Source organism: Heterodontus francisci, chromosome 20 (genome assembly GCF_036365525.1).
Source record: "Heterodontus francisci isolate sHetFra1 chromosome 20, sHetFra1.hap1, whole genome shotgun sequence".
In the NCBI taxonomy this organism is placed as follows: domain Eukaryota; kingdom Metazoa; phylum Chordata; class Chondrichthyes; order Heterodontiformes; family Heterodontidae; genus Heterodontus; species Heterodontus francisci.
The window spans coordinates 80,512,422-80,528,096 of record NC_090390.1 but is presented as its reverse complement, the minus strand read 5'-3'; the positions used below and the strand labels follow the sequence as shown (position 1 = coordinate 80,528,096).

General features: G+C 44.2%; 1 protein-coding gene across 3 annotated transcripts in view; it reads right to left on the bottom strand.

Annotated features, from left to right (window-relative positions):
- LOC137380772 (uncharacterized) overlaps positions 1 to 15,675 on the bottom strand; it is an 89,517-nt gene that overhangs the window by 17,375 nt on the left and 56,467 nt on the right. For 2 of the 3 annotated variants that reach the window (XM_068053105.1, XM_068053106.1), the window contains exon 7: positions 11,943 to 12,020. The exons of the other annotated variant lie outside the window; for it this stretch is intronic. In XM_068053105.1, the coding sequence (XP_067909206.1) occupies positions 11,943 to 12,020 (78 nt within the window). The remainder of the gene's footprint in view (positions 1 to 11,942; positions 12,021 to 15,675) is intronic. 3 annotated transcript variants of the gene reach the window in all.

Genomic DNA, 15,675 nt, shown 5'->3' with positions numbered 1-15,675 from the left:
TTCTTCTAAGCATACAATAGCCTCGAATGTTTAGTTTGGGGAAGAACAGTAATCCAGAGATTATAGGAAAGGAGGGTGCAGACTGGGAACAATTCAAACCAACCGACACAAATCTGGCACTTCTGGACCAGTAACTCTGGTGTGCATCTAAAAATATTAGTGTCGTCTCCAACTGAATATAGAGCCTGATGTTGTAATAGCAGATACCTGGGAGTAATTAGCAAGCAGTATACTAACGCACGGGTTAAGTCTGTACTAAACTACGAAAGTCCAGCTGGAACTATTTAGGATCAAGTGAGGTCCACAAAGTGAGATCACTGACTTGAAATCACTGAATTTTACCGAACTTTTTAATGCTAATATTACTGAACGATGTCATTCACACTAAAGGCTAGTCATTACTGCAAGCTTAAGAAATAATTATTACTTCTTTTTTTTTAGTTCTTTCATGGGTGTGGGCATCGCTGACAAGGCCAGAATTTGTTGCTCATCCCTCATTGCCCTTGAAAACTGAGTGGCTTGCTCGGCCATTTCAGAGGGCAGTTAAGAGTCAACCACATTGTTGTTTGTCTGGAGTCACACGTGGGCCAGACCGAGTAAGGACAGCAGATTTCCTTCCCTAAAGGACATTGGAGAACCAAATTGGGTTTTACAACAATCAATGATAGTTTCATGGCACCATTACTGAGACGAGCTTTCAAATCCAGATTCTTTTTATTAATTGAATTTATTAATTAATTAAATTTAAATTCCACCGGCAGCTGTGGTGGGATTTGAACCCTTATCCCCAGGGCATTAGCCTGGGATGCTAAATACTAGTTTAGTGATATTACCACTGTCTACCCACTGGGGAAAGCTATGGGACATATGACAACCAGCGTATATCGCAACACAATGTAATCATTTCCTTTATTCATATAGAAACCTGTTCTGCCCTTCCATTAGGTCACAGTTGATGTGTACCTCAATTCCATTTACTCACCTTTGCTCTATATCACTTGACAGCCTTACATTATTGGCAAAAGTTTAAATTACCTCCTTAATGTCCACACTCACACCTGTTCCAGAAGTGGAGCACTGGATAAAAGTCAGAAACCTAGCTAATTGTTCCCTACCCTAGGTCTGTCCCAATTGTAAACACCCATACTGTGTTCCTGGTCAAAATCAGCTTACTGTCACAGGTTGGGGACTGAACCTGGAGACTGTTAGCTCAGTTTCATACAGGTGGGATAATCCTGAAGCTCTGGACTCTGGGAAGTTGGAATCAAGTCTTCTCCCATCCCTTAGGGGAGGAGATGCTAAGTTTACAAAGTGAAACCCAGGCGTTTCTCTAGCGGAAAAGAGGTAGAAGGTGTTAACTGTATCCAGGTGGTGGGCATTAATTGAGGATACACTTGTGCTCCTATAAATAGGAGCAGACTGAAACCTGTGGTTGTTGGGTTTGAAGGTGTGTTCCTAATATGTGTCTCTGTAAATAAGAGCTTACAAGTGTATGACGACTAGGCTCCAGTTCTATCCTTCACCACCTACTATCTGAGATAGAACAGAAAGCCATGTGTTGTTCCAAAAGCTGAGCTGCATCATTGTTAATATTTACCATGAACCACACCCACTTCTATACTTAGAAAACCAAAGGTCTGCACTTTGTCTAGACGAAATAGAAGATCCTATTATCTGGTGCTTACATGGATCTTCATAACAGTCCATTTACCACTGAGGCACCAAGGACATTTATTTATACAGAGGCAGTAAGTACTTCTGGAGGACGTTGGTGTTGAAAGAAAGTATGATTCAGTTCAAGTTGAATTACTGAAAAATGAAAATGGTTTACTGCAAAGAAAATAAAATTGGCTATTTGTTTGCAGGCAATTGAATCCTAATCCAGGCAGAACACTTCTTGGCAAACACTGTGCAATTTCAGCTGTATAATGTAATTGTCACCATGCCCATCATGAAGAGCAGGGTAGAACATAAGAAAAACAATTTCAGTTTGTCAAACGTAACAGATTGTGACTTTTCTTAGGGAAATTGCTGAAAATTCTTCAGCTGTGAAATTCCCTCGTGTATTGCCAATTTGTGCAGTATCCTGCACTGCCAGCGACTTCCTGCGCGCTGTTTTGTGAGAAGAAAGACACACACCCAGGCATCCCGTGTGCGCCAGAAGCCCTTGAATTGATGCTATCCTAATATTGCAAAGCCAGCTGACTGGTTTGATGCCAGGATACCACATTTGGACCCCACAGGTCACGCTGTAAGCAACAAGCATTCTGCTGCAAAATGGGAGCTGCGATAGTGTTAGTTAAACAGCCAATCACCTAACTTGCAAGTAAAATAATTTCTAAAAATGTTTTCTATTGCAACGTGTCTGGAGGTACTCTGGGGTGTTTTTGGAGGTGTTGTGGTGAGCTCCTGGATTTGTCAGTGTGTTGCTGCATCCTCACAAGGATGGCAGGGCAGTACGTGACTTGTTCAGAAATGTTGGGGAACACACGGCTTAGTGAGAGGGAAGAACTGAAGGAAATCAGTATTAGTAGAGAAATGGTGTTGGGGAAATTGATGGGATTGAAGGCCGATAAATCCCCAGGGCTTGATAGTCTGCATCCCAGAGTACTTAAGGAAGTGGCCGGAGAAATAGTGGATGCATTGGTGGTCATCTTCCAAGATGACCTAGGCCCAACAATCTTCAGCTGCTTCATCAATGACCTTCCTTCAACCATAAGGTCAGAAATGGGGATGTTAGCTGATGATTGCGCAATGTTCAGCACCATTCGTGACTCCTTAGATACTGAAGCAGTTCGTGTAGAAATGCAGCAAGACCTGGACAATATCCAGGCTTGGGCTGATAAGTGGCAAGTAATATTCGCACCACACAAGTGCCAGGCAATGACCATCTCCAACAAGGGAGAATCTAACCATCTCCCCTTGACATTGGGGCATTACCATCGCTGAATCCCCCAATATCAACATCCTAGGGGCTACCATTGACCAGAAACTGAACTGGAGTACCATATAAATACCGTGGCTACAAGAGCAGGTCAGAGGCTAGGAATCCTGAGGCGAGTAATTCACCTCCTGACTCCCCAAAGCCTGTCCACCATCTACAAGGCATAAGTCAGGAGTGTGATGAGATAATCTCCACTTGCCTGGATGGGTGCAGCTCCAACACTCAAGAAGCTCAACACCATCCAGGACAAAGCAGCCCGCTTGTTTGGCACCCTATCTACAAACATTCACTCCCTCCACCACCGACGCACAGTGACAGCAGTGCGTACCATCTATAAGATGCACTGCAGCAATGCACCAAGGATCCTTGGACAACACCTTCCAAACCCAGGAACTCTACCAACTGGAAGGACAAGGACAGTGGCGTGGTGGTTAGCACCGCAGCCTCACAGCTCCAGGGACCCGGGTTCGATTCTGGGTACTGCCTGTGCGGAGTTTGCAAGTTCTCCCTGTGTCTGCGTGGGTTTCCTCCGGGTGCTCCGGTTTCCTCCCACATGCCAAAGACTTGCAGGTTGATAGGTTAATTGGCCATTATAAATTGCCCCTAGTATAGGTAGGTGGTAGGGAAATATATAGGGACAGGTGGGGATGTGGTAGGAATATGGGATTAATGTAGGATTAGTATAAATGGGTGGTTGATGGTCGGCACAGACTCGGTGGGCCGAAGGGCCTGTTTCAGTGCTATATCTCTAAACTAAACTAAACTAAATGCATGGAAACACCGCCACCTGCGAGTCCCCCTCCAAGTCACACACCATCCTGACTTGGAACTATATCGCCGTTCCTTCACTGTCACTGGGTCATAATCCTGGAACTCCCTTCCTAACAGCACTGTGGGTGTACCTACCCCAAATGGACAGCAGCGGTTCAAGAAGGCAGCTCACCACCACCTTCTCAAGGGCAATTAAGGATGGGCAAAAAATGCTGGCCTGGCCAGCGATGCCCACATCCCATGAATGAATTTTTAAAAAAGATTCCATAGGCTCTGGAACAGTTCCTACAGATTGGAGGGTAGCTAATGTAACCCCACTATTTAAAAAGGGAGGTAGAGAGAAAACGGGGAATTATAGACCAGTCAGCCTGACGCGGTAGTGGGGAAAATTCTAGAGTCCATTATCAAAGATTTTATAGCAGAGCACTTAGAGAGCAGTGGTAGAATCGGACAGAGTCAGCATGGATTTATGAAAGGGAAATCATGCTTGACAAATCTACTAGAATTCTTCCAGGATGTAACTAGTAGAGTTGATGAGGGGGAGCCAGTGGATGTGGTTTATTTGGACTTTCAGAAGGCTTTCGACAAAAGTCCCCCATAAGAGATTAGCATGTAAAATTAAAGCGCACGGGATTGGGGGTAGTGTAATGCGATGGATAGAAAATTGGTTGGCGGACAAGAAACAAAGAGTAGGAATAAATGGGTCTTTTTCCAAATGGCAGGCAGTGACTAGTGGGGTACCACAGGGATCAGTGCTAGGACCCCAGCTATTAAAATATACATTAATGATTTAGATGAGGGAACTAAATGTAATATCTCCAAATTTCCAGATGACACAAAACTGGGTTGGAGGGTGAGTTGTGAGGAGGATGCAGAGAGGCTTCAGGGTGATTTGGACAAGTTGAGTGAGTGGGCAAATGCATGGCAGATGCAGTATAATGTGGGGTTATCCACTTTGATAGCAAAAACAGGAAGGCAGATTATTATCTGAATAGCTATAAACTGAGAGAGGGGAATATGCAGCGAGACCTGGGTGTTCTCGTACACCAGTCACTGAAGGTAAGCATGCAGGTGCAACAGGCGGTAAAAAAGTGCAAATGGTATGTTGGCCTTCATAGCGAGAGGATTCGAGTACAGGAGCAGGGATATCTTGCGGCAATTATACAGGGAATTGGTGAGGCCACACCTGGAATATTGTGTGCAGTTTTGGTCTCCTTATCTGAGGAAGGATGTTCTTGCTATAGAGGGAGTGCAGCGAAGGTTTACCAGACTGATTCCTGGGATGGCGGGACTGACGTATGAGCAGAGATTGAGTCGGTTAGGATTATATTCGCTGGAGTTCAGAAGAGTGAGGAGGGGGATCTCATAGAAACCTATAAAATTCTAACAGGACTTGACAGGGTAGATGCAGGAAGGATGTTCCCGATGGTGAGGGAGTCCAGAACCAGGGGTCATAGTCTAAGGATACGGGGTAAACCTTTCAGGACTGAGATGAGGAGAAATCTCTTCACCCAGAGAGTGGTGAGCTGTGGAATTCGTTACCACAGTTGAGGCCAAAACATTGTATGTTTTCAAGAAGGAGTTAGATATAGCTCTTGGGGTCTAAAGGGATCAAAGGGTATGGGGCGAAAGCCAGAACAGGCTACTGAGTTGGATGATCAGCCATGATCATAATGAATGGTGGAGCAGGCTCGAAGGGCCAAATGGCCTACTCCTGCTCCTATTTTCTATGTTTTCTATGTTTCACACAAAGGCTGCAAAAGGTATGAGATCTGCAGTGATAGAGCAGGACAACAGCAAGATGGAGCAGAGGCTTCAGAGAGGGAAAGCTCTGTGCCATGCCCTCTACCAACTTGAAGCCAAGCTCCTCCATGCTCCTGGACAGTGTCAGGAGACTACCCAGTTGCAGGCAGGTTGCAAATTGTGATGCCCTGCTTCCAAAAACAGAGGCAACCAATTTTCTAGCCATTTATTTCTCTTTAAGAAATTTGCTTTCTGATGTCACAGTCCAGTTCTCTGCATTGAGCGTTTTTTACAGTTTAGCACTGAGGACAGATATTCCCTGCCGGGAGCTTAGGTCAAGCACAGAGGACAGGGCAAGGAGGCGCATTTGGAATCTATGTTGACCAATGATTGACCTCTGTGAGAGATTAGGAGAAGGAAGAAAAACAGAGTTAGGCTGATGGGAATAGGCCACACACCAGTTAACCAGAGTTCGCTGAGAATGTGGGAGCTTGTAGACAGAGGTTAGGCCTTTAGGAGGGGACCCATTCATATATCAGATGCATTCCCAACTCTGGACATGTCTTAATTGCTGATATCCTGAAATTTCAAAGAAAACATTTTCTAACTTGGAGACACAACAAATATATGGTGCTTAGATTTGCAGGGTGCTGAGGGAATTCAGCCCTGAATCATATCCACAGTTTATAGCAGGTGTTAGATTTTCCAGATCTCATTCAATATCTTTTCAGTTCACATAGCAACAGAAACTTGCATTTATATAGCACCTTTAACATAGTAAAACATTCCAAAGCACTTCACCCAAATGCTATCAGACAAAAATTTGGCACCAAGCCACATAAGGGGATATTAGGACAGGCAACCCAAATCTCAGTCAAAGAGCTAAGTTTTAAGTAGTATCTTAAAAGAGGGGAGGAGGAGATGTTTAGGGAGGGAATTCCAGAGTATAGGCCAAGGCAGTTGAAGACCCAGACGCCAATGGTGAAGCAAAGGCCATTGGGGCTGAGAAAGAGACCAGAATTGAAGGAGCGCCGAGACTTTGAGGAGTTGTAGGAGACTTTGGAGGAGGTTACAGAGATAGGGAGAGGCGAGGTCTTGGAGGGATTTATAAACAAGGATGAGTACGCAACTTGAATATCAACACCGAAACATGGCGGTCAAGCTAGCAGCTATTCACCAGTGTAAACTAGCTGACACCAATGCAATCAATCATGAATACACTTTGAATGGATACCTTTCACTGATCACAATGCGGAGTCTTGCTGTTTTTATGTTGGGTTATGCGCTGTGCTCATGCAGCTGCTTCCCAAGCTGCAACTGTCATGCAGCTGATGGCAAATCCTGGATTTAATAAGGCTAGTGACTGAGACAACAAATGTTTTTTATTCATCTGTTGGGAGCAGGCAACACTAACACAGGTACTGAGCAACATAAAAGCAGCTTTCGTTCTCAAGACATAGTGTACATCTGTTGTGTGCACTTTAACTAAACAGCTCATGATGTAATGTATGATTTAAATCATTAGTTCAAAGCCTCGTGAACAATGTGTCTCGACAGCACATGTCTGACTCTCATGCCCCTTAAAACATTAAATTATACAATGTCAATATTTAATTTTCCTTTCCCTATTTCAGACAGCTTATTTGTGTGCCAGTGCCATTATCTAGAAAACTGACATAGGGGAGTTCCTGAACCACATAGAGAAAGTCTTCTCTCTATATCGCATGCGGCAACAAACTTGTGAATCCATACAGACAGTACACAGAGGAAATAGTCTTCAATTAGCACATGACTGTTCAGATTGCATTTCCAAGAGTAAGGGTGCGAAAATTATATTCTCATCGCTGAGAACACGGAGTGCAAACAGGACTAAGTAAGGGATTTGCCATTGGTAGAAAGTCACTAACCAGGAGATTTTTCAGAAATAGAACAAACAACAAGAACAAAGAACAGTACAGCACAGGATCAGGCCATTCGGCCCTCCAGGCCTGTGCCGATCTTGATGCCTGTCTGAACTAAAACCTTCTGCACTTCCAGGGACCGTATCCCTCTATTCCCATCCTATTCAAGTATTTGTCAAGATGCCTCTTCAACGTCACTATCGTACCTGCTTCCACCACCTCCCCGGGCAGTAAGTTCCAGGCACTCACTACCCTCTGTGTAAAGAACTTGCCTCGCACATCCCCTCTAAACTTTGCCCCTCGAACCTTAAACCTATGTCCCCTAGTAACTGACTATTAGACCCTGGGAAAAAGCTTCTGACTATCCACTCTGTCCATGCCACTCATAACTTTGTAAACCTCTATCATGTCACCCTTCCACCTCTGTCATTCCAGTGAAAACAATCCGAGTTTATCCAACCTCTCCTCATAGCTAATGCCCTCCAGACCAGGCAACATCCTGGTAAACCTCCTCTGTACCCTCTCCAAAGCCTCCACATCCTTCTGGTAGCGTGGTGACCAGAATTGCACGCAATATTCTAACTGTGGCCTAACTAAGGTTCTGTGCAGCTGCAACATGACTTGCCAATTTTTATACTCTATGCCCCGACCGATGAAGGCAAGCATGCCGTATGCCTTCTTGACTACCTTATCCACCTGCGTTGCCACTTTCAGTGACCTGTGGACCTGTACGCCCAGATCTCTCTGCCTGTCAATATTCCTAAGGGTTCTGCCATTTACTGTATACTTCCCACCTGCATTAGACCTTCCAAAATGCATTACCTCACATTTGTCCGGATTAAACTCCATCTGCCATTCCTCCGCCTATGTCTCCAACCGATCTATATCCTGCTGTATCCTCTGACAATCCTCATCATTATCCGCAACTCCACCAAACTTTGTGTCGTCCACAAACTTACTAATCAGACCAGCTACATTTTCCTCCAAATCATTTATATATACTACAAACAGCAAAGGTCCCAGCACTGATCCCTGCGGAACACCACTAGTCACATCCCTCCATTCAGAAAAGCACCCTTTCACTGCTACCCTCTGTCTTCTATGACCGAGCCAGTTCTGTATCCATCTTGCCAACTCACTTCTGATCCCATGTGACTTCACCTTTTGTACCAGTCTGCCATGAGGGACCTTGTCAAGGGCTTTACTGAAGTCCATATAGACAACATCCACTGCCCTTCCTTCATCAATCATCTTCGTCACTTCCTCAAAAAACTCAATCAAATTAGTAAGACACGACCTCCCCTTCACAAAACCATGCTGCCTCTCGCTAATCAGTTCATTTGTTTCCAAATGGGAGTAAATCCTGTCCTGAAGAATCCTCTCTAATAATTTCCCTACCACTGACATAAGGCTCACCGGCCTATAATTTCCTGGATTATCCTTGCCACCCTTCTTAAACAAAGGAACAACATTGGCTATTCTCCAGTCCTCTGGGACCCCACCTGTAGCCAATGAGAATGCCAACATTTCTGTCAAGGCCCCAGCAATTTCTTCCCTTGCCTCCCGCAGTATTCTGGGGTAGATCCCATCAGGCCCTGGGGACTTATCTAACTTAATGCTTTGCAAGACACCCAACACCTCCTCCTTTTTGATAATGAGATGACTGAGACTATCTACACTCCTTTCCCTAGACTCATCATCCACCAAGTTCTTCTCTATGGTGTGTACTGATGCAAAGTACTCATTTAGTACCTCGCCCATTTCCTCTGGCTCCACGCATAGATTCCCATCTCTGTCCTTGAGTGGGCCAACCCTTTCCCTGGTTACCCTCTTGCTCTTTATATACGTATAAAAAGCCTTGGGATTTTCCTTAATCCTGTTTGCCAATGACATTTCATGACCCCTTTTAGCCCTCCTGACTCCTTGCTTAAGTTCCTTCCGACTGTCTTTATATTCCTCAAGGGCTTCGTCTGTTCCCAGCCTTCCAGCCCTTACTAATGCTTCCTTTTTCTTTTTGACGAGGCTCACAATAGCCCACGTTATCCAAGGTTCCCGAAACTTGCCAAACTTATCCTTCTTCCTCACAGGAACATGCCGGTCTTGGACTCTAATCAACTGACGTTTGAAAGACTCCCACATGTCAGATGTTGATTTACCCTCAAACAGCCGCCCCCAATCTAAATTCTTCAGTTCCTGCCTAATATTGTTATAATTAGCCTTCCCCCAATTTAGCACCTTCACCCAAGGACTACTCATCCTTATCCACAAGTACCTTAAAACTTATGGAATTATGGTCACTGTTCCCGAAATGCTCCCCTACTGAAACTTCGACCACCTGGCCGGGCTCATTCCCCAATACCAGGTCCAGTACGGCCCCATCCCTAGTTGGACTATCTACATATTGTTTCAAGAAGCCCTCCTGGATGCTCCTTACAAATTCTGCCCCATCCAAGCCCCTAGCACTAAATGAGTCCCAGTCAATATAGGGGAAGTTAAAATCACCCACCACTACAACCCTGTTACCTTTACATCTTTCCAAAATCTGTCTACATATCTGCTCCTCTACCTCCCACTGGCTGTTGGGAGGCCTGTAGAAAACCCCCAACATCGTGACTGCACCCTTCCTATTCCTGAGCTCCACCCATATTGCCTCGCTGCATGACCCCTCTGAGGTGTCCTCCCCCAGTACAGCTGTGATATTCTCCTTAACCAGTAATGCAACTCCCCCACCCCTTTTACATCCCCCTCTATCCCGCCTGAAGCTTCTAAATCCTGGAACATTTAGCTGCCAATCCTGTCCTTCCCTCAACCAAGTCTGTAATAGCAACAACATCATAGTTCCAAGTACTAATCCAAGCTCTAAGTTCATCTGCCTTACCTGTTATACTTCTATAAATCTTTACATTGCCTCTGCATTTTTATCTGATTCCTTTGCACTGCTTCAAGTCACTCTCAGTGAAAGAAAAAAAGACTTACATTTATATAGCGCCTTTCACAACCTCAGGATGCCCCAAAGTGCTTTATAGCCAATGAAGTACTTTTCATTTTGATGTGTAGTCACTGATGTAATGTAGGAAACACAGCAGCCAACTTGCACACAGCAAGCTCTCACAAATAGCAATGTGATAATGACCAGATATTCTGGTTATTTTTAGTGATATTGGTTGAGAAATAAATATTCACCAGGCTTTAGGGCCATGAGATCATTTACATCCACCGAGGGAGCAGATGGGACCTCAATTTAACGTCTCATCTGAAAGGCGGAACCTCCAACAGTGCAGCACTCCCTCAGTACTGGAGGAGTCAGCTTAGAAAATTGTGCTGAAGTTTCTGGAGTGGGATTGTAACTACTCATTCTCTTAATATCTATTTTAATCTATCCACTATATGTTATATTTTTTATCGGGACACTCATTATAGGTACCTGCAGTACCTAGTACTCCTGTAGGTGGCACTCTGATAGGTAGCTCCAATGTTAAAGGTGTCAGAATGTGTGACACACAAATGTATTATTTTGAGATTGTCTGATCTGACAGCCTGGTTCCAAAATTTAATTCAAAATTATTTCTGAAAATGTTTTTCAGTTGCCACTGCATTCTCTCTATTACTGACATTTCAAATAAGGGTTTAAACATACTTTAAAAAATAATTACATGATTACTTTTTAATTAAACGAAATTGTGTCTATAAAGCCTCAGCTTCTCTGAAAAACCTGGGCGAGGACTTGGTATTTTTAACTAGAGTGGTGACTTTGAGATGAATTCGAATGGAGCATGTGAATGGGAGTGGAGGGAGTCGATGGGATGCTAAGCAGATGAGCTGAATTCCAGCACCACAAGGGTAGGGGAGGAGGCAGAGATTGATCAGGTAATTTTCAGGACAAAGGACAGGATTAGTGTGGAGGTGGTAGGAAGGGCAGAAATAGTGGATTGGTGCAGGTTTACAGGATGCGATGGGAGCGGGGGAGGGGTGAAGCAAAGTAGGGGTGATTGGGAGAGTTGGTGAGAAGGGAGTCACTGACAGCCACATTTCCTCTACAAAAAGACGAGAGCAAAGCGGACAGGACAGAGAGGGCTGCAAAAAGGGACGTCCACAGGAAAGAAGGAGGGAACAGAATGAGCATAACAGATGAGATCAAATGGGCCAAAAGGACTGCATCCAAAGTTATCTTGTCACCACTCAGTCCTTACCCACTCACCATCTCATTGCAACATTTTTAGGTCAAATTGATCCAAAATAGAATGTCTTTGGAGGACACCAGAAGCTGTAGTGAGGTCTGGAGTTGTGCTTAATAACGCTTTCTGATCAGGGAGTAACTATACAGAATGTTGCGTCAGAAATTTAAATGTAGGGTAAAGTCCGCAATGGGACAGACTGTGCATGGTCTACGAAAGGTGAGTAGATCAGCCATGATCTCATTGAATGGCGGAGAGGGCTCGATGGGCTGAATGGCCTACTCCTGCTCCTATTTCTTATGTTCTATATTATGCTCTTTGATTACTTTCTTCCATTTAATAAGGTCAGTAAATTCCATGCAATTTGGTAACCTGCAAATGCAAATGCTGAGTATGTTTTATACTTACTTTCTAAACAGATCTCTAAGCTGTTTCTCTTTGACGTGCATAGTAACATTTCCAACCCACAATGACGCACAAGGCAGCCTGAGGGAAAAAAATATATAATTTAAAGAGAACTGGCCAAGACAACAGCCCTCCCTCAATTATCACCACCAAATACAGATGAACCGGTCACTCATCTGATCTCTGTTTATGGAGTCTTGCCATGTACAAAATGGCTGCCACGTTCATCTGCAAAAGATAGCCATTGCAGCTCAAAGTGATTCCACGTTTGCTTCGAGGTATTTCTGGTATGTAAGAATGCCTTGAGTAAATACAAGTGGGTTTTTTAAAATATACTTTCACTGCCTCTTGCACACTGCAATCAAACACAATCTGGCCAATCTAACTGGCAACCTTTTGACCCACAAGTTATTTTTTATAATCCCACTGCAACATGACTGGCTATTATGGAAGAGAATGTTTTTCCTTATTTTACTCATGCCTTTTAACAGCTCGTCGCCACATTGGTGACACTTGTTTACCATAATCTAACCCAAACACAGACTAATTGCGGAGTGTGAATAAAACATTTGCAAAATCCCCATGACTTTGAACAGCACAAATTAAAGATGTAGAACCTTGACTTCCCTGAGGCTTCCCGAGTGAACAGTTGAGCCATGGAGACTGGGACAGGCCCAGGCTCATTCACCGCTCTTTGCTGAGTTAGTGATCTCAAGTAGGGCAGCGACAGCAAGGGTGATACCCTTCTGAAACTCCCAGTTCTCTTCTCTACCTCTTTCTCCTCCTTCCCCCTCCATGTCTTTGTTACCTCTAGACTTGACGATTCCAACACCCTCCTGGCTGGCCTCCCACATTCTACCATCCATAAACTTAAGGTCAGCCAAAACTCTGCTGCCCATGTCCTAACTCGCACCAAGTCCCATTCACCTATCACCCCTTCACTTGCTGACTTACTTTGGTTGCCCTTTAAGCAATGCCTGGATCTTAAAATACTCATCCTGTTTTCAAATCTCTCCACGGCCTCCCCCCTCCCTATCTCTATAATTCCCTAAAGCCCTCTCAGATCTCTGTGCTCATCCAATTCTGGCCTCTTGAGCATCCCCAATATTAATCACTTTGCCTTTAGCAGCTGTGCCTTCAACTGCCTGGGCCCGAAGCTCTGAAATTCCCTCCTTAAACCTCTCCACCTCTCTCTTCTTTAAGACGCTCCTTAAAACATACCTCTTTGACCAAGCTTTTGGTCACCTGCGCAAATATCTCCTTATGTGGCTTGGTGTCAAAATTTGTTTTATAATGCTCCAAATGCCTTTATGTCAAAGGCGCTATATATATATTCAAGTTGTTGTTGTTCCCTTCCCTCTTCTATCCATTCTCATCCCTTCTTCCTCTGAGCACCTTCCCTTTGTTAGATGAATCTCCAAGCCTGTTTGTGAAGAAGTCACTGAGACTAGGATGCTTTGGTGGAGATTGTTTATTGCTTGTCGCAGAGCTTAATTCTGCTCTCCAAACAATACCACCAGCCAGTTCTAGCTGGCTCTTCTTCAGACCCGAACACTCTTCTCTCCATTTCTGACAGTTATTTCCTTTTCATCATCTCCTTCCCATTCGAGCTATCTCCTTTCATTCTTCTTGATTATAAGGTCAAGGATGACATGGTGCTTCACCATGTCACAAGCAAACGTGGGTTAAAACTCAATTTTAGACTTATGTAGAGAAACTGGGATCATTCTCCTGAGAGCAAAGAAGTTTCAGGGGAGATTTGACGAAGGTGCCCAAAGTCTTGAATGGCTTTGATAGAGTAAATAAGGAGAAACCGCTTCCAATGGCAGAAGGATCAGTAACCAGAAGACACAGACTTATGGTGATTGGCAAAAAAAACAAAGTCACCACAAGGAAGATAATATTGCACAATGAGTTGTTGTGATCTGGAATACACTAAATGAAAAGGCGGTGGAAGCAGATTCAACTGTATCTTTCAAAAGAGAATTGGATAAACACTCAAAGAGAAAAAATGTGCAGGCTCTACAAAGAATTATTCCCAAAGCAAAATACTGGGAATATTGGAAATCTGAGCTGAAAACAGAAAATGCTGGAAATACTCAGCAGGTCAGGCAGCATCTGTGGAAAGAGAAACAGAGTTAACGTTTCCACTTTGAGACCTTTTGTCAGAACGGATAAAAGTTAGAGACATAACAGGTTTTTAAGGACAAAGGCAGGGAAGGAAACAACAAAGAGAAAGGTCTGTGATAGGGTGGAGAGCAGGAGAGAGTAAATGATAAAAGGGATATTGGTGCAAGGCAAAAGGGGGATGGTGTAAGAGGATAACTAAAGAAACAAAAGATGGATCTGAAGGAGGTGTAAACGGCAACAGCAGAATCATCACCAACAGCCGCTGTCCAAAAAAAAAGGGCACCATTGTCATGATCTGAAATTGTTGGAACTCCATGTCGAGTCCAGAAGACTGTAAAGTGCCCAATCAAAAGATAAAGGTGCTTTTCCTCGAGCTTCATTGGAAGAGTGAAGGAGGCCGAGGGCAAAGAGGTCAGAATGGGAGTCGGCTGGCGATTTAAAATGACAGGCGACTGGAAGCCGGAAGTCTCACATGTGGACCGAATGGACGGCCGTGAAAGCAAATTCAGTAGTAACATTCAAAACGAAATCTGATAAATACTTGAAGAGGCAAAATTTACGGGGCAAGAGCAGGAGAGTGGGACTATGGGACTAATTAGTGCTCTTGCAAAGAGCCAGTATGGGCACCATGGGCCGAATGGTCTCCTTCTGTGCTTTATTCTTCTTCCAAGATAGTTTATTTTCTCCAGAGTTTCAGAATTTTGCTTTAACAAAACTGGGTGCTCCACCAGGTTGGGGACATTACAACTGGATGCAGCAATGAGAGACTTCAGGAGAGGAAATCCAGTCAACACTAAAGCTCCTAACTGCTACTCAGCCACGTGTGTGTGTGTGTGTGTGTGTGTGTGTGTGTGTGGGGGGAGGGGGGGGGGAAGAGGGTTCAGATCCTATGATGATGACCCCAAGGCCAAATCAGTTAATACGAACATACAAACATTCGAGTTAGGAGCAGGAGTAGGCCACTTGGCCCCTCAAACCTGCTCTGCCATTCAATAAGATCACGGCTGATCTGATTGCAACCTCGACTCCACATTCCCGCCTACCCCAATAACCTTCCACCCCCTTGCTTATCAAGAATCTATCTACCTCTGCCTTAAAAATATTCAAAGACTCTGCTTCCACCGCTTTTTGAGGAAGAGAATTCCAAAGACTCACAACCCTCAGAGAAAAAATTTCTCCTCATCTCTGTCTTCAATGGGCGACCCCTTATTTTTAAACAGTGACTCCTAATTCTAGATTCTCCCACAAGGGGAAACATCCTTTTCCACATTCACTCTGTCAAGACCCCTCAGGATCTTATATGTTTCAATCAAGTCGCCTCTAACTCTTCTAAATTCCAGCAGAAACAAGCCTCGCCTGTCCAACCTATCCTCATAAGACATCCGCCCATTCCAGGTATCAGTCTAGTAAACCTTCTCTAAGCTGCTTCCAATGCATTTACATCCTTCCTTAAATAAGGAGACCAGTACTGTACACAATACTCCAGATGTGGTCTCACCAATGCCCTGTATAGCTGAAGCATAACCTCCCTACTTTTGTATTCAATTCTCCTTGCGATAAACGATAACATTCTATTAGCTTTCCCAATTACTTTCTGTACCTGCAT